This window comes from Labrus bergylta, chromosome 20, assembly GCF_963930695.1.
Source record: "Labrus bergylta chromosome 20, fLabBer1.1, whole genome shotgun sequence".
Classification (NCBI taxonomy): Eukaryota; Metazoa; Chordata; class Actinopteri; order Labriformes; family Labridae; genus Labrus; species Labrus bergylta.
Genome location: NC_089214.1, coordinates 15,761,780 through 15,782,019, shown reverse-complemented (window position 1 = coordinate 15,782,019; position 20,240 = coordinate 15,761,780). Strand labels below are relative to the sequence as shown.

The following is a 20,240-nucleotide window of genomic DNA, read 5'->3' as shown; positions in this document are numbered from 1 at the left end:
AGAGTTTGAAAAAAAAATCTCAAAAAGAGGACAGCAACAAATCTTCCCCTGAATTACACTATGTGAATATGAGGAGTTAGTTTTGCAGCACATCAACATTTTTATATGTAGAGTGAAAATATGCAACTTATTGGACTCCTTGAATTTTCAGAAACTGCACCACAAAAGGGAAGACTTCCTTTGCTGAGAAGAGAAAGTGGAGCCTTTGTTGAATGTAATAGTTGCACACAGACACTGCAGGGTGTCACAGCCGACCACACTCTGGATTATTTATTATTATTTATTTGTTAATGCACTGTGTCATCTTAATCGTACCATTATTACCACAATTAATACACCGGTGGAGTCGACAAAGCCATTCATGGTTGCTGAAGTTAGCAAATAAATTGACTAAAGGTAGTAAACATTTGACTTGTTTCGGACACTTTCAAAGCTTTCTAGTTATGGATGGAGTCCTCTCTGCAACATTGTGGCGATTCGATATCAGGGCTAGAACTACCGATACATAAAACTAGGAAGCTGTTTTGACACATTTGTTTCAGCTAGTTTGATTTTGTTTGCACTTTGCCATCGACCCCATAGGTGAAACTAAAAATGAATGAACTGTGTCTCACTTCATTTGTAATACTGCATAGTGTGGTACTTACATGAAGTAGATGGGGTATCCACCTTCGAAATACCAGCAGTACTTTTTGGCTTCTACACACTGTGAAAAAAAGAGACAGAGAAAAGTTATTACTCTTAACAGGTTTGTATAGTGAGCGTGCATTGACAAGAGAAAAGCATGGGGAGGGGGGGAAGTACAGAGGTAAGCACTGGCAAAATTTCTACTGAGAAATAAGAGACTTTGAGCTATGAATAGTAAATGGACTTGAGCTTGTTTAACACTTGTGTCTTCAGTCAACACCAACCCATTCACATCCATTCACACACTGATGGCTGAGGTTTCTATGTAAAGTGACCATCAGTATTAACTAATCCCATACACATTCATATGCCCAGTGTCTTGCCCAAGGACCAGTCGGAAATGTTGCTGCAGGAGCTGGGGATCCAACCAATTGAAAGACGACGAGTCTACCAACTGAGCCACAAGCGCCCAAATAGTTCAGTTCTCTCACCACAGAAGAGTCATACTAAAACAATTGCAACAAAGTCTCTTTTTGATGCCTGTGAGATCTCCAAAACAAAGGAATGAAACTACATATTTAACGACAGAATCAATTGGACCTTTACAGGCAAAAACCAAGAGACCTGCAGTGCATCCTAAATTGTTAAAGCTGCAACTGATAATGCAATCCTTCTGTTGAGAACATGTTTTATTTGTCATGTACATATAAGGCAGCTCAGATAGAGGTGTTGAGCTGCGGCTAGGTTTGACCTCTTTATCTTTTAAAGCAGCTGTTTCACCTTAACGTTCTCATCTTTCCTCTTCTCTGCTGCCTCTTACTCTTAGGCACTGCTGCTCAATGCTTTTTCCACACCTGCTTTCGTAAAACCTGATCAGAGGTCATCCTTACACATGTTACGCACACTGCTCTTTGAGGGTCTATCTATGGTTGTAGGATTCACCATGGTAACAACAGACAGACCCAACATCTAAGATAATCAAACATATAATAGATAACAGACCTGATTGTTCATGATTAAGAGTGGACACAAAATCCATACATGCCTGGGTTCTTATTTGACCAGTGAGGACTAGCTGTGATTTCAACATTGAGATTCAGGTTTGCGTCTAAGACCTCTTTTTTTTTTTTAAACCACTCTTCATCCATCTAAAATATAGTTTAACATCAACATGCCAGAAACACACATTTATTTTAAAGTCCGTAAAATGAGTTCATTTTAGCGCTGAAAGCGTGGCAGAAAACACGATTGTAGCGGCATTTGTCCAAAGTCATTCTGAAGTGTTGTGTGAAACCAAATCTATCAAAAGATATCGTTTCATTCCATTTCATTTTTTATACAAGAAATATTTATGCACTATTTAAGCAAGAAGTATTTATTTTATTTTTTTACTGAAAGAAGGTAAGACTTGGAATAGTTGCAGGTCAACCTTCGATCTTAGTAAGAAACAATCTTTGTCTGACTTTATGCCACTCAGACAGACATACAGAGCAGTACACTCAAGAAGGATCCCCTGCATTCCTCTTCTGACGCTTCTCGCTTCAGCTCACAATGCACGGAGCCCTGACGCTGGAGCACATGGCGACTGGAGAGCGCCTTTAATTAACTGCCTTTGAAATGATCTCCTTCTGTGAAAAATACAGCCTGCTTTGTAGTGCCATACAGAGGATTTTCAGCTTTATCACTCCGCGCCCTGCAAAGAAGCGGTACGAAGCCGAGCTTATTGAGAAGAAAGAGAGGGAAGGTGAGATAGCAGAGAAAAGGGAGCCGGATGGAGGCGGACAGAGGAGAGCGTGCTAAATGAAGTGGATCATACTGCAGGGACAGGCCTTGCCTCAGGGTGGCAGGCAGCATACACAGCATCACTTTGTGCAGACATCTTCTCAAAGCTACCGGGTTCTCACTGTGAATGAAAACATGCAGCTTTCGGATACGGTTATGAAATTGCTATGACATTCACTCATCTCGTGTTGGTATGCACTAAACTCGATTAACTCCAGCTGCTTGTAAAAGAACTAGCTCACTACTAGAATTAAAACTAGTGACAGAGTTAAGTTGAAGCAGTTTTATAGTGATTCATCTGCAGACTGAAGTTCGTCCTCTGTAAGAAGATCAAAAACCTGTCTGTGATGGGATGAGAAAGAAATATTCCTATTGGGGTGTCCTTTGGGATTGGATTGATATATTCTATCTGTGTGTCGCCTTTTCACAGTCGTATAAGATGTGGCCTATTTTTCCTTTCTTTTTTCTTTTTGCCTTGCTCTGAATGGTGCAGTGCAGGCTGGCTTATTGAACCTACTTTGAGCTTGTTTTTCCCTCAATCTGCTTAAAAATTGTTTCTGTTTGGCTGAATTTCCAAGGGATCTGTTTTATGAAGAATTTGATTTGCGGTTTGGACTTGCTCTTTATAGACATTTTCACATAGGAATTTCAGGAGCACTGCCCCTGAAATCCTCTGGGTATTGTTGTTCACACATGCACCTCACAGAGGGATGACACAATGACATTAGAGTACAGACATGCATGGTTACCAGTGGACAAATCCTTAAAACATTGTAAAAAAAAAAAAAAAAAAGACATTGCTGAAGATATTGAATCTTGGTATTTTGTATTCTATTTTGGGATTTTGGACATTTCTGTATGTCCAGCACGTATGGAAAAATTGACAATAAAGATGACTTTGATCTTGTGACATTTCTGTCACTTTTTCCCATTTGTGCTGCTATGAGTTGAACATTTTGAACATTCAAAATTAAATCCTAATAACGATTCTACTCTATAGTTTACATCCAAATACCTGCGAAACTATCGACATTTTTCCAATTGATTAATTGGATGTTTTTGCTCTGGCCTCTTGTTTTGTTTTCTATTCTCTGTGTTGCATTACTGCGTTTGTCTGTTCTTTCATGCCGTCTACTGAGACCAGACAGATTCATGCCTATTTTACTGACTCAAAACCGTGTGATTGTAAAATAGAAAATAAATGTAGTCATAATCATGTCCCTCAGCAAGTCCATGGCTTACATCCATTCAGCTAAGCTCATGTGTCTACACACAAACAAGCTGCATCCTCAGCAGTTAGAAATTGAATATCTTATCAATTAAAAAATGTTAAAAATAGAAAAAGTATTACTGATTAATGACAATAATTCAGAGTAGGTGGACTGAAGGGGTCATGGACAAAGCAATGACAAAAGTGGAAACTGAGGATCAGAAGAAAGAGAACTGGAAGCACGTGAAAGAGGAGAGGTGATGAGAGGAGAGCTGACAGCGAGGGATGAAAGTCTGAGTGAAGAAGAAGAAACGAGTCAGAGGGAGGTGCAGATAAAGAAATTGATGGAGAGAGTTATAGTCCAGCAGTGCCTGCCTTAAAACCAGCAAACCTCATCATATGTTTGCTCTCTGATTCTGATCTGGTGAATTCCATTATAACACTTTTTTTTTTTTTTAAATCAATTTGTCATTGTGTGAATGGGATACAACTCATTAGGCTCACACTATATGATTTTTATTCCCCCATCTATCTTACTGCTTAACAGCTTTGTCAGACTCACAGTCAGGAGTGGTGTGACTACACTGACGCCTGTGATGTCACATTGCATAGAAAAAACAAAATGATTATTTTATATATTTGTTTTTATATTTTATTCAATTCCATTAACTGCTTAATTGGCCTTTACATATGCCTAATGTTTAAGATTACTCATAACCTTCATCAGTTTTCAATCCTCATGAGACAAAGTGGTAATGAGTAGTTAACCTCTCAGTCTCCGCACAGCATGGTGCACACCTTGGTTCCACCCATGGTCATGTGTTTATTATGGATTATTTGAATTTTTTCTTTTGCTTTCGTCTATGAAATAAGAGGTAGTATTATTAGAGTGCAATATTGAAGGTGCACTATAGTTTTGATAGAGAAGTGTGAAAGTTGGAGAAGTGTACAGATTCTGTGGTAAATGTTCAAAACTCTATACACAAACTGTCCTCATTTTTCCTTTAAGTAAAGTTTGTATATTCAGTTCAGAAAATATTACATAGAATTGTTTCACTTCTCCAACTTTCAAATTTCACTACCAAATCTCCATAGTGCACCTTTAAATGTTAAACAATAAATAATTGTTTTAGGAGATTTTCAATGTTTTTGGCAAACTGAATCCAATAATTTTAGACTATAAAATTTGTTTTTAAATGCCAGTGTGCAGGCAGAACACAAGTTAGTATTAAAGAAGAATTGATGTTGATTTCTGGAATGTAAAATGTCTTGTTGGCCGTTATTTCATCATCAGATTTCTAAACTTGCCTTTCAAACACAATCATATGGTGGTGATACACGTCCTCCTCTGATCTTATCCCAGCTCACTGCAGTAACCCACATTAGTCGAGCAGCAACGTCGTTGCAGCCTCTCCTAAGTGTAGTCGGGGTTGTGTGAGGTGATGCTTTACAGAGAAAGTGCAGCCCATGGCCTGAATTATTCAGAATCCCTATGATTTAGAATGAAGACCGCTGAAATGCTACAAGAGCGATATGTTTCCCCCCTTGAACTGAGAGATGTGTCTCTTTGACACAGACTGTCAAGCAGCTTCCTCCTACTGTAATTACAATGAAGAGTGGCTTTCAAGAGCTGCTCTCCAATGATCACACACTTCTCAAAGTATAGGATTAGCAGATCACAAACCCATATAGTCAGAGCTGTAACAGACCATCACATGTTGTTATATTTACGTGCCAGAATCACAAGTTTGCCTGTTTTATCACCATTATCTGTACATTTAGCTTGAACAAGTGCACAGAATCGGAGATATTGCGAGTCGTGTAAAACAAAACAAAAAAAATAAAATACTCAGTCTCGTAAATGTAATCTGCCTGAATATTTTGCTATCCCATAGAAATACTATGATAACTTAGTCAAGCATCGCAGATAAAGCTGTGAAACTTTATTTGCTTTGTAAATGAAAAAAAACCCAACAACAATCCATTCTTTATATTAACCTTCCACGCTTCATCCCTGTTACCTCGGCGCCATCACATGGCACAGGGACGCCCTGAAGCTCACTGCAGTGAATTGTTTTCTATCTGCAGGAATTCCTTAAATAGTTTTGTTCTCCAGCGTTGGGATTTGAAGTTGAAGTGATGCATTTATACTTTATCTTGTACTATATGTCTACATTTCCTCTTGTAGCAGTTTGATAAATACAGGCCCAAAAGGACAGAGCAAATATCAAACACCCTCTCTGTGGTCTGTGCAGAGAGCAGAACAGCAGGGTGGCATGCCAGGTCGAGCTGTTTCGCTGGTTTGCAACATGGCAACACAATAGGTTATTTGTCAGGCTACCGGGGGAGGATGGGGCCATACTGTGACACTTGGGCAGAGAGGAAATGCCAGGAACACACACACACACACACACACACACACACACACACACACACACACACACACACACACACACACACACACACACACACACACACAGGGAGAGGGGCCGAGAGAAAGACGGCAGGGGAGATGTTAACAAAGTAGAACTGCAGCAGAGCATCCCATCCTTTCTCACTGAGACCGTATAAATCAACTCCATTTGTTTTCTGTGGTCACTAGTGGAAAATAACAAGATTTGGAAAAACTTTTATGTGAGGACTCGTGAGCCTGGTGACTCCATCTTTTGTCTCTCTTCTCATTTTTCTTTAATGACAAAATAAAGAACAGCTGGAGTTAGGACCTTTGTTGCCATGCCAGCACAAGCGACCTCCTTTTCACTGCTTCTCACCGGGCTTGGTGTTGCCAGGTTATGAAAGTTATCTGGTTGCGTTTGCTCTTTCCTTGTTAGTGACTGTTAAAGGTAGAGCAGCAGCATCGCATATATTCCTTGCAGCTTGTAAAACAACATTCAAATCGGGTTCCCTCGCCACCAGGAGCACACGCCCATTGCAGGTAAGATAATTATGTTGTAATGTGGGAATTTTAAGTAAGCGAGCACAAGCTAACCTGACGGCGTTTGGCGCCTGTCTGTCCAACAGAAAGCAGGCCAACGGGTGAAAGCCAACCCAAGGTACACCCTCGTTTTGAAATAAACTTTGTCCTCTTTCTCTGTCTGCTGTTTTACTCTGTTTCTCTCAGTGACATTGAATCCTATCCTTTGACCAGCACAGCCTCTGGAAGCCTGTTTCCACCCTTGATCTTCCTTCTTTATTCTCCTCAAAATCGAATAGCCTTAGGCCTCTTATCACTCAATAGTCAAGCCAGAATTAGCCTTTCTATTATACGACTCAGTTCATAACAATGTCACCTCTGGCAGAATGGATATGAGTGTGGGGGCGAGATAAATGAGGACTCTTTCATTTGCAACTCCATTTACAGTGCGGGTGACAAAGCAGAGGAAAACTTCAACACTCATAGAATTTAAACAATATATTGCTGAGATAGCAATGCAACAAAAACTACAATGAGAAAGCTTTGGTTTTACAATCAGAGAATGTAGGCTGTCAGTCTACATTTGTTGGAGCTAATTGTTATCCAGTTTCCAACCCTCTCCGATCTATGGTCACTATCCAGCTCTGTTCATTGTCTTTCTCCTAATTGGAACTCAGTGAAAGCACTGACAGCGGAGGAAAAATGTCCCTCTGTGCTCCCGCGGGACAAAAATGACCGTTACATAACCAGAGAACGTGTTTCCCTGCTTTAAAAGCAGCTCAGATGGGTTTTGGCTGGAGGACGTTCGGGGGGATGAATAGTTCAAAAGGTTTTACACCACCCATTAAGGCTTTTAAAGCAGGAGTGTGTGCGTGCGTGCGTGCGTGCGTGTGTGTGTGTGTGTGTGTGTGTGTGTGTAAGGTGATGAGGATTTGTTAGTCTCTGAAGCTGTAGGATAATGTACATGAAAATGTAAAAGTAGACGAGTCAATAAAGGAGCTCCCAGTAAATAAGGGGACATAACCGAACAGCTTCGCTCCAGTGAGGAGACTTTTTAAATCTTTCCTATTGGAGACTCTCATCATGTTGTACAGTGGAAGAAAAATGAGAGTGTCTCCTTATTATCCTAGATATCATGGCCGTCTAATCTCTCAGTCTGGTCTAAATGGTGTTTCAACCTGTAAGGAATGAACCTTAAAGCATTGTGGTTTTATAAAGACACTGTAAAAGCCCTTTGCTGACTTGGAATCAGCAGGAAACATCTTTGCAAAACTGTAAAAAAAACAAAGCAGACACTAAAAAATCCTTATCATGTTTTATTTTATTTGTTGAACTTTTTCTGCAAATACTCGCTTTTAACATTCTCCTTCACTTCCTCCACTCCTCTATAATTCATCCCTTTCTTCCTTTCCTCTCTTTTCCATCCATCCTCCCCCCCCTCTCTCTCTCGCTCTCTCTGCCTCCTGTCTTATTGATCTCTGCTGACCGCACAACTACCTCTGCCATTAGTAAGCAGCAACAGACCCACAAGCATCATTTGATTGTCAGTGTGTGTTTGGCCTGAAGTGGAAACAACAATTAGGAGGAAATAGAGCTGGAGGAAGCCTGTACTCCTCGTGTCATGTACAGCATGCACGTACACATGTTAATCTACTGCCCTGCCTTCAGGCTCTGTATTAGTTAGAGGCAGTTGCTAGGCTGTTTCCCTTTTGTCAGAGATAGTGAAATGTTGATATAAATTCTGTATACTGTGTCAAAATGTACATTGCACATAAGAACAGTGACGCAAAAATGACAGTGGACAACTTTTTTTGATCATAGACGTTAAAAGGAACCTTTACCAGAATGCCAAAAACTGCAGTTCCTTAAATGGCCACTGGAAGCTGCCCAAAAATAAAGTCAAACCACATCAGCTGAAATAAATGGTACACGGTAATTGGACTTTGGCTTTCATAGCTTTTCTAGTCGTCTGACTACTAAAAGTGCTTTTTACACCAAACCACAATCACACAGTGATGGCAGAGGCTGCTGACTAAAGTGTCCATCATTAACTAATACATTCATACGCCGAGCAACTTAGGGTGTCAGTGTCTTACCCAAGGACACATCAACAGGAGCCGGGGATAGAACCACCAACCGTCCAGTTGAGAGACGACCGACTCCCTGACTCCTCTACAGCCACTTTTATGGCAACATTTAACTCAAAGTTAGCAACTCAAGTCTTCAAAACTGCCACAAACCAAAGGTGACATCCTGGTGTCTCATTCTGCTTTTAATATAGTATTTGCAAATGATCTTGTAAAAGGTTTTACTTTAATAAAAATGGGTGAATGTGAGTGAGTCTGGTTGTTTTTCTCTACATGTCAGCCCTGTGATTGACTGTCGACCAGTCCAGGGTGTACCCCGCCCCCTCGCCCAATGACAGCCAACTGCAACCATGAACGGGATGAGCGGTATGGGTAATGGAAGGATGGCGTAATAAATAAAACACTAAATCATTTGAACAATGTACAGAATTTTTAAAACAATCAAAAACAAATAACAGTGTAATATGTATTTCATTATGCATTCATTTACTCAGCTATTAATAAATGTCTGAAATAACTCAATTGTTTTTCATATTGAGCTCAATTTCCTATGCTACATTACGATCTAATCACAAGAGACGGTAGAGAGATGTATTACATTTCAATGTGTTTGCGGTAGAGAAAGCATAGAGCTGCCATTATTAAATACAAAGCACTCATTAGTTTTCATATTGAAGGGAAGGGAGGCTTATTCTCTTCAAATGAAAAAAACATTGTCATGCCAAAATTAAAAAAAACAATCAACTTTTTGATCATGAATTGGGGGCGGAGAGGTTGGCTCAATGGTATTGCCTCAGGCTGATGGCAACCACACTTTGTTTGCATTTAGATATTTTACACCTCCCTGCAGACTTCTTTCTTTGTCAGTACAGTACGCCTGTTTCCAGAGAGTTAGGGTTTGCAGTCTATGGCTTTACAGAACTATGACAGATTTATTTTGATACTGAAGAACTCGGAGGCAGAGTTACATTTTTGACACAAATTGCAGCAATCGGACGTTGAGGGTTTAAAAGTAGCTTACTGTAGCTTTTCTGCTTTAATTACCTCTTTGTGTCACAGCCACTGCTGCAGCTCTAACTGCTGACTGTGTTGATGAGTGGATCAATTGTGTGGGCCAAACTACGTAACAAACCTTCTGTTATTTTTAGAGCATGGATGGACCTGTCCCTTTCACCTCATGCAATATCAGGTCTCCAATCTGACATAAACAGCTTTCAGATCTCTTGCAAGCTGTGTACTCGCTGACTGATTCCAAGCAGACGCTTTCTCTTGTGTCTGGTTCTAAACTATGGTGGTCTGACAAAGGTGGTATGTAGCTGTTATTTTTCCCCGAGCCTGTGTCAGCTTCACTTTCAAATTAGTGATTCACACATTCACTTAAACATCTTGATCTGCTGGAGGCGACGGCCGACTGTGAACACCCAAACACCTTTGTTGTTGTGGGGGGGGGGGGGGGGGCTGCAAGGAACCTAGAGGAGAAAATTGGCCAAGAAATGTGGCAGAATGACCAATTAGGCTGGAGAAGAGGCAATGAAACCGCAACGGCAAGGTCTTGTAGGTGACGACAAATATTGTACCAAGGTGATTTTTAATGGCTCTGACCCAGAGTTGGTTTTCAGGCGGGATGAAGCCTTGGTGGGTTCAGGCAGGGACAGGGTAGGGAGGAAGCAGGAGAAGAGCGAGGGGTGGTTTAACACCTGTCAACGCTTATATCCACAAGCCTAATCGTGAGTTGCAGCAGGGTCAACAGCGGGGTTCTAGGAGCAAATAATCAGCAAGAAATCTGCCTCTGTACTGTCAAAGTTAACCACCTAAACATGTTAAATTGACTAGGCCTGTTTGATATGAGGAGAAATCTGAGATTCTTTATTAAAAGTTAGTTCAATATTGCAATGACGATCTGACATGCATTAAATAAATGTTGAAATGAGTGTAATAGCCTCATACAGATCCTTTGTCATCCTACTGTTCAACATGTTTGACTTTGTTCCTCTGTCTGTAATAAGTTGTCCCCCTTAAACCAAATGTAAGAGTTTTTAGGGGTACACAACCTCTGCAGGCCACAAGTCTAGCTTCAAGAGGAAAATTCCTCTTAGTGGAGTACCACTTTAAAAAGGCTTAGTGTCCCTTTTCATCTGTTTGACTCCCTGATGAAGGCTCAATGTCCAAAGATGTTGACGTGTGTTTTTAAGGTCCATATGACAATGCAGTGAAAATAAAGGCATTGATTTTTTTGTATTGGTTTATCGAGTAGAGAGAGGCTTTGTTTTCACCTTAAGGTCTTCATCAACCACATGTTCCCTGCTCTTCTATCCTTCTTTAGCCATCAAGCTAACCTCAGATTTATTGGCAATCATTTGGGGACAACTCTGAGTGTTGTTGAATGATAGCTTTTTGGACAATGTATTCAAGCTTCCATCTGATGGGTTGGATTTACGAACTTATTTTTCATACCCATTGTGCTATAGGAAGTTTGTTTCCATGTATGTATTCCATGATTGTAGCTCTATAATGCTGACTCCGGCACTCCACCTAACTTGCAAGAAGTACGTTTATTGGCTGGCAATGGTTTTTTTTTGCTAATTAATTGCACTTGTGTTAGAGTTTGCTTGCAATCTTTGTTGGACTTGTTCCTTTCCCACATACCTGTTCTAGGAAATAGATGTGCAGTTCTACACTCTAAGAAATTGCTGTAAATTTACAAGGAAATTTCAACAGTATGATCCTGTTATGTTTAAATACAGGACATTACTGTATTATAACGGTTTATAACAATATTTTACTGTATTATCGCTTGAAGGAAACAAAACAGTAATTTACCGATTTTTTTGCCTATTTAACCTTCATGTTCTTAAAGTGTATTTTCTTTGTTTTTGTTACAGTTTCAATAAAGACAGATGTGGTTTGAGAAGACAGTTTGAAGTTTTATCATTTGTCTTAACATTTTAAGTTGCAATTTTAAAGGCACTGTTTATTTATTATTTTAAAATATGGTGTTTTATAACCTGACATGCAAGGAATCATTTATCAAATCACTAGGTTTAGAAAAATAAATACATTGTGTCCATTTTGGTAGAAGGAAATTAATCTATTGCTAGGTGTAGTATTTACAATTCACAGTAAAAATCTGCAAATAAACAGTATCAAACAGTTAATTCTTTTTCGACAGTATTTTCCTGTTAAGGTTTAAAATCACAGCTTTTTGCTGTATTTACAAAAACGGTAGAAAACTGTAAATTTACTGCCAGTTGTTTACCGTTTTTTTAACAGGGGGAATTTCTAAGAGTGTATCCTTATACTGATGAAAATGTAATTTTGTGCTGCCCCGACTAGAACCATGGATCACTAAGACAGCAATCTGGTCACCATGGTAATGGATTATGTTGGATGATTAACCAAGACCCCATTTCCTGTTCAAAAATGCAAGCAAAGTAAAGAACTAACTGGAATGGGGTTTGACTGTGTCTCCTGTCGAGGCTAATCTATTATTCTCTCTAAAACACAAGGTAGTCCTCTTTTGCTGAACACGTACACAGAAAACAACAGCAGTTAACCCATGCATCCACCCATTCTTCTTCTGTCATGTCACATCTCCCCCCTTCTCTCTGATCTCCCTGTCCCATGTTAAAGCTCACCACTGGACTGACCTCAGTTTGTCAAGATGTTTGAATGTGAATTATTATATAAAGAATATCAAATTTGAAAATCCAACAATCTTTATCTAGACAAATGGAGTCAGACACATGACAGATTGAAGAGGAAGGTTAGATTTCAAACTAGAGCTCTCATGATTAGCATTCTTTAAAATGTTCACATGATTTTTTTTCACTAAGGTTTCCTTCCTTCTGGAATAAAACCAGATTTCTCATCACTTTTCACTCTAGGATTTGGAAAAAATCTATTTCTACAATACAACATGTGATTTGCATAGGCTACTGGTTATTTCCTCGTTTCAAAGCCTGTACGGAGAGGACACAAACAGCAGAGAGCAATCCTTGATCGTATGGCTGCGTGATAAGGCAATTATTTTTTAATTATAGGCACAGCAGAGACATCCATGCAAGCCTGGAAATCGGTTTATTAACTGGATGACTGCACACAAAGAGCATGCTCTAGCACAAGGTGCTGCTTCTCTTTGTTGTGTTCAGGAGGAGCCGACAAAAGCATAAGAGAGGCTTTTTTGAAACTGGAATGTACTGATAATACAAAAATTAATGTTTGTAGCAACAAGGTGTTTGATAATATCTTTAGAGGACAGAAAAAAAACAGGGAGAAGAAATGACATTACGATCCAGCAGCCAACAGCACCAACTAAATGTCACTAAATCAGAGGTTTCCAGAGTCAGACCATCCTCCATTGGTGTTTGCAGCTCTTCTTTTCAGAGTCAACACTGCATTTTTACATTAAAGTTCCGATAATGCGTCAAGATTTAATGTTAGTATAACATTGCCACGGATTCAGTGAGCCATCTCTATTGGGCTCTAACTGGAGCCCCTCTGTCACAACTGAAACTAACTATCAGCAGTTCCTCTTCACAATTCACCTATAGATATCCAAACAACTGTCACAACATTTCTTTGGCACTGAAACAGACTGAAAAACAAGATAATTCTATCTTATAAAACCCCGCAAAAAAAACTACAAGTCATCGAAGTGCCCCAGTCTCACTGGATCCAATATGATTCTGTCCTTCTTTATGATTGACTGAATTATGACTCAGATAAGGAGTGTGCTTTTGACATCTATATCCAAGCTTCAGTGAATCAGTGGGCATTAGTTACCCTACTTCAATAATCTCTATGAGCTGTATGTCACAGCTCTAGCTCTAACTGCCCATCTGACTGTCAGTGGGGAAGATTAGCATTACAGCTCCAGACATGAGGAGGCTGCATTTGTGCATGTTGCAGTTTCACTGGAGTTGCCCATGTGTTTATGCAATCTCTATGTATGTATTTGTTTTTTTTAAATAAAACTATTTCTGTCCTTTTCTTTTTTGTTGTATGTAAAATGTTATTTCGTCTTACTTTACACAGTTAATTCATACTCTATCTAAAAGCACAATAGGCATTCTGAGTGCTGACACCACAATCAATCAATCAATCAATCAATCAATCAATCAATCAATCAATAAATCAATCTATATTTGTCTAGCACCAATTCATAACAAATGTTACCTCAAGACACTTTAAAAAAGCAGGTACAAGACTTTATTCATTGTTATGTTATCTATAAACACCCAACATTAATCCATCATGAGCACTTAGCAACATTTAGCATAGTTACAGTGGCAAGACTTTTTAAGAGTCTTTTTAAGAGGCAGAAACCTCGAGCAAATACCAGACCCATGATGAACAGCCATCAATCGAGACAGTGTTGGCCTCGGAAAGTGGGATAGAGGGAAATGCAGGAAGAAGGATCACAGGAGCTTTTCCTATGTGTTTCACTCCAACTCAACCGTGGTTTATGAATACCATCAATTAACATTAACAGTGCTGATGTTCAGTATACAACATCACTTCCTCTTGTGTGATATTGATCAAGTATACCAGACTGTCTTTTAGTATGTTGCTTTCCAATCAGCAAATGTATGTACTGAAGCACTTAAAAACAGCTATCACACTGTTACTGAAAGTAAATATTATAGCCCTACCAATCAGCCAGCCGATAATATCGGCCGAAAAATTAGCTTACCCAGTGACTATTGTATCGCCTACGAGATTTATTCACCAGTCAAATAGCATTCAATTTAAGTTTCATACATTAGCAGTTCTCTGTCACCAGCAGAGTGAGCTATATAGATTACAACAAGCATCATCACTCTCCAGAGTGCCGAGCGATGATGCACGTACAAGCACAGTTACTTTCCATTTGAGTGACCATCTTGTCTTCATTATACATTTTTTCCATGAGTGTTTTTTTCATAACTGCATTTGAGGGATCAACACAATGAACTTTTTTTTTAATCTATATTTATCTTTACAGTCTGAAAATAGATCTTAGAAAGATATCGGCCAATATATCGGTGTGGGATTTTTTCTTTCCTTTATATCGGTCGGGCCCTATATATCCCTGAGAAACATTTTATCTTATCTCAAAGGCACAAAATAAAAATGAGTTACACACTGTTATTTTTCAAAGAGTGAAACTATGCCCTTCTGGGAGTTTGGTAATATCAACAACCTGATGAGGAGCGCAACATTCTGCTCATGTCACAACACTGTTAAATATTGATCAGTTACAAGAAAACTCTACAGGGCACCTTTATGCTTGTGTGTAGTGTGAAGATGCACGGGGGGCTTTGGGCATTCAAACAGCTCTGTCCAAAACAACAAATAACTCAACATGCCTAGGAGCAACTATCATGGACCCTCGTATCACTGTTTACAGCCAAGCTAAAATCAGTAACCAATACCCAACATGGGTTTGTGCCCTCAGATCATCAATGAGACCAGTTTTAAGCGCTCTTACTCACGATGCAAAAATTGTCACAGACAAATCTTAAAAAGGAGACAATAAAACATGTAGCTCCAAGGTGTGACACTTCATTATGATGATATGAATCTAAAGCTGCTTGTTGGTGTGCACAATAGACATGAAGAATGTGCTTCTTATCAGTTTTCGCAAGACTTAGCCGAACTTTTGATTACAAAGAATACCCTCAAAAAGCTATACTAATCCAAATGATCTGTGTGATTGTATGATCACAATCTCAACATCCCTGACATTTTTAAACTTAAACAGCTTCCTTAGACATTTTGCAGAGACGTTTTAAGCGTATTTCCTCACAGAGTCTTCTCTCTGCGATGTTCAAAGCTCTGAAACAAGACATCATCAGTCTTAATCTAAACATAGAGAGGTTTGTCAGAAGCACTTATCAAAGTGAACACAGCAGCACCAAGATGTGGTCTAAGGGCTTCACTCCCTCTAGGCTGCATGCTCACATTCAAAATGGATGTGCTCACTAAGTCAGCTGAATGAAATAAAATAGTAATGATCAGAGTTAATAATACATGAATAGACATGAGTGTCAGCGGTACTGGACTGGCAGGAAGAGTGGGGATCGTGACCACTTTGTGCTACCTTCAGAGGCCTGTAAACTTGGAACTCATTGTCATGTTTTTATTGTCCCTAAATGATCCGTCAGTCTAATCGCATACAACATATAGCAAACATTCCTATGGCTGAACATGTTACTGCTCATTTTAAAGGTGCACATGTTAAGAAAATGGGTAGATTGTGGTGCCACTAAATTGGCTTTCCAGCCTTTGGCTTCCTAACTCGATCAATGAATAAAGAAAAAGAAAGGTAGGTACTTCCTACCTTTGGCTTCAGTCTCCTTGCCTTCTGTAGGCCTATAGCTATCCCTTTGATTGTGTTGTCCTACAGGCCCAGTAACCCACTGAGTTGTTCTGGGGGTCTGGGCACAAGGACAAAGGATGAAACAATCGCAGGTAGCTCCAGTAGCTTTGTTTTTGTAGAGCATCTAACCAGATCATTTTTTTTGAGGGGGGGGTTCATCATTTAAAAAAAAAAAAAAAATGTTTTTGTCTTCAGTCGACTTTGGGCTTCTATATGATCCAATCAGCATCACCCCTATGTCATATCTTTCTCGTGTTATTTACAGAGAATGTGGATGGAAACGGCATCAGCCAACCTAAAAGTTAAGATTTACCGACATTAAGTGTTTTCATGTGTGTCACTTGCATGCCGAAGTTACCAAAAGATGGCATCCATATGATAAAAACATCCATTTATTATTTAAAATGTGTATGATTGTGGAGTCAGGCAAAGGGATATTGAATTCTAGTAGTTTTGAATGGGGTTTGGCGAACAACGCTCTCAAAACAAAGCAAAGCAGCACGTAGCCTATCAGAGCGACATCACAGGCAGCCCGCTGTCAGAGCCATAAACCATTAGAACATAACGACTTATTGTCTTTGCGTCATAAATACGCTCACAGATGAGCACTTTGCAGTCAACCAGACGCGCATGTCTATCAAAGCTCTATTTATATCTCGTGATAATAAAAAATGGGAGGCATCTCTCACCTCTAGAAATAGCCAGAATGTCAAGGCTAAATCGGCCAGTCGATTCCTCATCTCTCCGCCGGTAGGAGAAGGAGAGCCGTGCTCCGCTTCTGGAGGAGAAAAAGGACAAGGAGGAGATGCTCCTTTCTCAGTGTGTCGATTTCATACCGTTACCGGGGACACCCAGAGATCAGGTCCGACACGCAGTCCTAAGGGTGACAGGACGGATGAAGGCAACCTGTGTGACGATCAGACGGTCCACAGACGGAGATTAATGGCATGGTGGGAAACTGCATTAGCCTGTGATGTTGGCTTATTCCCCGCCCCTTTCCGAACCCCCCCCCCCCCCCCCCCCCCTCCTACCGCACGCACACACTTTTTATTACACTGAGGAGGAATTCCCATTTCCATTGTTAAATAAAAGCGCAAATAAAATGAATTTACTCTTTTGTTTGTTTCTTGCATGTGTCAGCATTCTGACTGAAGCATGTTGTGTTTTTTTAACAACTCCAGCATCCAAAAGTGTTGTTATTGTTGTAACCTATTGGTTGTTGTTTTATGCTGTTACACTGATTCTAAGAGTTCATTGAATAAGCCTATAACTGGGCTTTGTTTTAGCCAACTTAGGTGAAGCATGTCGTATTTGTGAAATAGTTATTGCCTACACAGACAAATAAAAATAAAAACTATTACAGCAAACTGACTCCAAGGTCAAGTTATAACAGAAGGCTATTTGAGGGGTCGGTGTAAATAAGCCAAGACATAATCATTATTTTTATATTCATATTTAATGGCTGATATCAAGCGGCTGTGGTATATTTCATATCATGCCAGCTCTGGGACTAAAAATAGAACCTAGCTTATTTTAGCTCATTGTTTTGTGTTTTCACTGTCTGTTTTCTCTCTCCCATAAGCAGCAGCACTCAGTTGTTTTAAAAAGCAAAATTCTTTATCATAGTCTCCCCAATCTTGAGTCTGCAGCTCAACATGGGACTCAATGGACATTGTAATAATGTTCACAGTTGGCAGGATATGTCAACTTTGATTGTCTGTGTTTAGTTTCATGTTGTTCCTTCCAAATGAGCCAGAGTTATACCTATTACAGCTTTTAAAGAAAAAAGAGAGGGTTTATGATATGTATTTTAATGTTTCAACCCTGTTATAACATCTTAAAATCAACTGAACCAATAAATCAACTAAAACCACTCACCACAATGCAAACCACATGACAGAAATCAAACAAGCTGACATAGTGTATTAAGCAGCTGGATGTGTATTTAAATCATAAAACAGGTAAGCAGAGAGCAGCAATGGGTAGGATTTCTTTTTACATGAAGCTATACATTATTAATATATTGATAGCTTGTTCTGGATAGATTAAGCTCCATGCATCTCTATTTTGCTATGACAGCTTTCATAATAGGTCTGTCTGCTTTGCTAATGGATTAAATGTCAGTCATGGTTTGTTATGAAAGTCTCAGAATGATTTTCTCTATTGTGTTACAGTCTCTCAGTGCACCCACATAACCAATATGTATGTCTGAGGGGCTTCATACAGTTGCGGTACTTCCGAGTGGGATGTTTCAGATTCAGCACCATGGACAGCAGCTTGAGACAGAGGAGACAGCTGGGCAGGTGCTGACAGGAGAGCTGAGATTCAGTTCCTCCTTTGGACAGAAATTGGCTTTAGTTTTCATGTGGGTAACAATATTTTGGTTACAGAGCATGATGTCTTATTGTATCTTTTAAAAAATATATAGTCAACAACAATTAAAGGATAATTGCCCCTGTGACTATCAAGCAAACAAGAAATCCTTACATGTATATCTTCCATTTCTTCCAAATGTTGACTTTTATTCTGACAAAATAGACAAGTTATTTCATGGATAAGAACATTTTTACACTTTTAATTGATTTGCTTGTTTTCGAACATTAATGCTGAGGTCTGTGTCACTATGTCTTTGCGCCTTTAATAAGCTTGTTATATAGAAATGGTAAAAATAATGGGGTGTTATCAAATCAACACAACATAAGAGGTACTCATCAGGGCTGTAAATTGCCTCTTAGTAATTTATATGAATATATTTCTGTGTCATCTCTCTTAAGTTGTTCTTCTTGTGTTAAGCATTCTATTTATTTCATGGCTCAGATTACATTTTCAGTGTGGTCATTAACTACCCTGATGTTTCTAAACTCATTTTCTGGGTTGATCTTTGTGTTTCCTCTTTTGTTTTGTAAGCTCTCGTCTCCTCCGTGTCTTCCACTGTTTAGCTTCCTGCCTTTGTGTGTGGTTTCCCTCCTGTTTGATTGCCTGCCACACCCTCTTTATTTCACCTGTTCGCCTGCCTGTTGTCTCCTTCACACACAGCTGTTCCATATTTTCTTTGTCAGCTCCCCTGCATATGGCCAGCCAGTTTGCCCTTTTAGTTTGCCAGTTTATCGTGTGAGTTCTTGCTGTTGGTTCTTCATCTGTTTGCTCGGTTATTCTTGAGCCTGAATATTTTTGCCTGCCTGTCATTCTCTTCTTTTGACATTTCATATTTTTAGTCTGCTGCATCAGCCTGCCTGCCCGTATTTGTGTGCCTGCATCCAGGTCTAGTTCCTCTATTCGCCTGCAGCTTATCTGGTTTCACTAAGCCTAACTACAGCAATCATGTTCTTGTCTCAATAAGTGGCCATACAACAGTGGTTATTGACATTACATGTCAACCACATTTTTCCAAATCTATAGCCTTTAGCATTTACAGAAAATCAAACTGTACAAGAGAAGAGTAAACTGTAATAGTATCTTTCATATAGAAAGTCCTCAGGCAAAGCAAGAAGGATTTGCTTGTCTCTGTAATTTCTTGCACACAGAGAAAGCTTTTCCCATTGGTCCCATCAAACTCAATGTGAGCTCCACCTCAACAAATGGTGAACGCCATTTTACCTGATTATCGTTGGTGGTCAGTATGCGGTTTGAACATGTTGATCTGTTAACTATCAGTATGATGTAACATATTCACATCAGGAATTTAGTTATTGAATGTTATACTTTCATGGCTGAAAACTCAAACTGAAGACTTTGCTGATATAGACACAGCAATCTGTGAATCTGCTGCTGATGTTCTCTCTTTAAATAGGTTTTTGCCATCGCCTGTCTGAACACCGGCTGTTGTGATAGTTATTTGGGCGTGTCATCCCGTATTAAAGCCTTGGCTATTACACCATTGTCACACTGTGCGTCGCTGGATTCACTATTGATTTCAACCAACTAAACCAGACAGCTACAATTAACCTGCCATTATGTGTGAGATGAGCCTTTATGCTTGGGTGTATGTCCACTCTGCGGAGGACACACACATAGAGATCCTGTTTGTGTTGCAGAGCAGCAGATTTGTGATCCTGACAGGGGAGAAGCAAGAGTGTCAGGGAGATGAAATAAACAGCACTCATTGGAGTGTGGACAGCTGCCGGTGTAAAGAGAGCACTGTGAATGTGATGAAGTGACTGAATAAATGAATGTGATATCATGAGAGCACTTAATGTACCTTTGACAATAAACAAAACCCAGTTGATAAAAATGTGATGTGAAAGAAAGTTCATGACGTTT

General features: G+C 39.5%; 1 protein-coding gene across 1 annotated transcript in view; it reads right to left on the bottom strand.

Moving 5' to 3' along the window:
• vopp1b (VOPP1 WW domain binding protein b) overlaps nucleotides 1-16,964 on the bottom strand; it is a 33,056-nt gene extending 16,092 nt beyond the window's left edge. Inside the window, exons 1-2 of the mRNA XM_020639805.3 lie at nucleotides 16,670-16,964; nucleotides 648-706 (exon numbers count right to left, since the gene is read on the bottom strand). Coding sequence (XP_020495461.1) covers nucleotides 648-706; nucleotides 16,670-16,720 — 110 coding nt within the window. The 5' untranslated portion in view covers nucleotides 16,721-16,964. The remainder of the gene's footprint in view (nucleotides 1-647; nucleotides 707-16,669) is intronic.
• Between the last annotated feature and the right edge of the window lie 3,276 nt (nucleotides 16,965-20,240).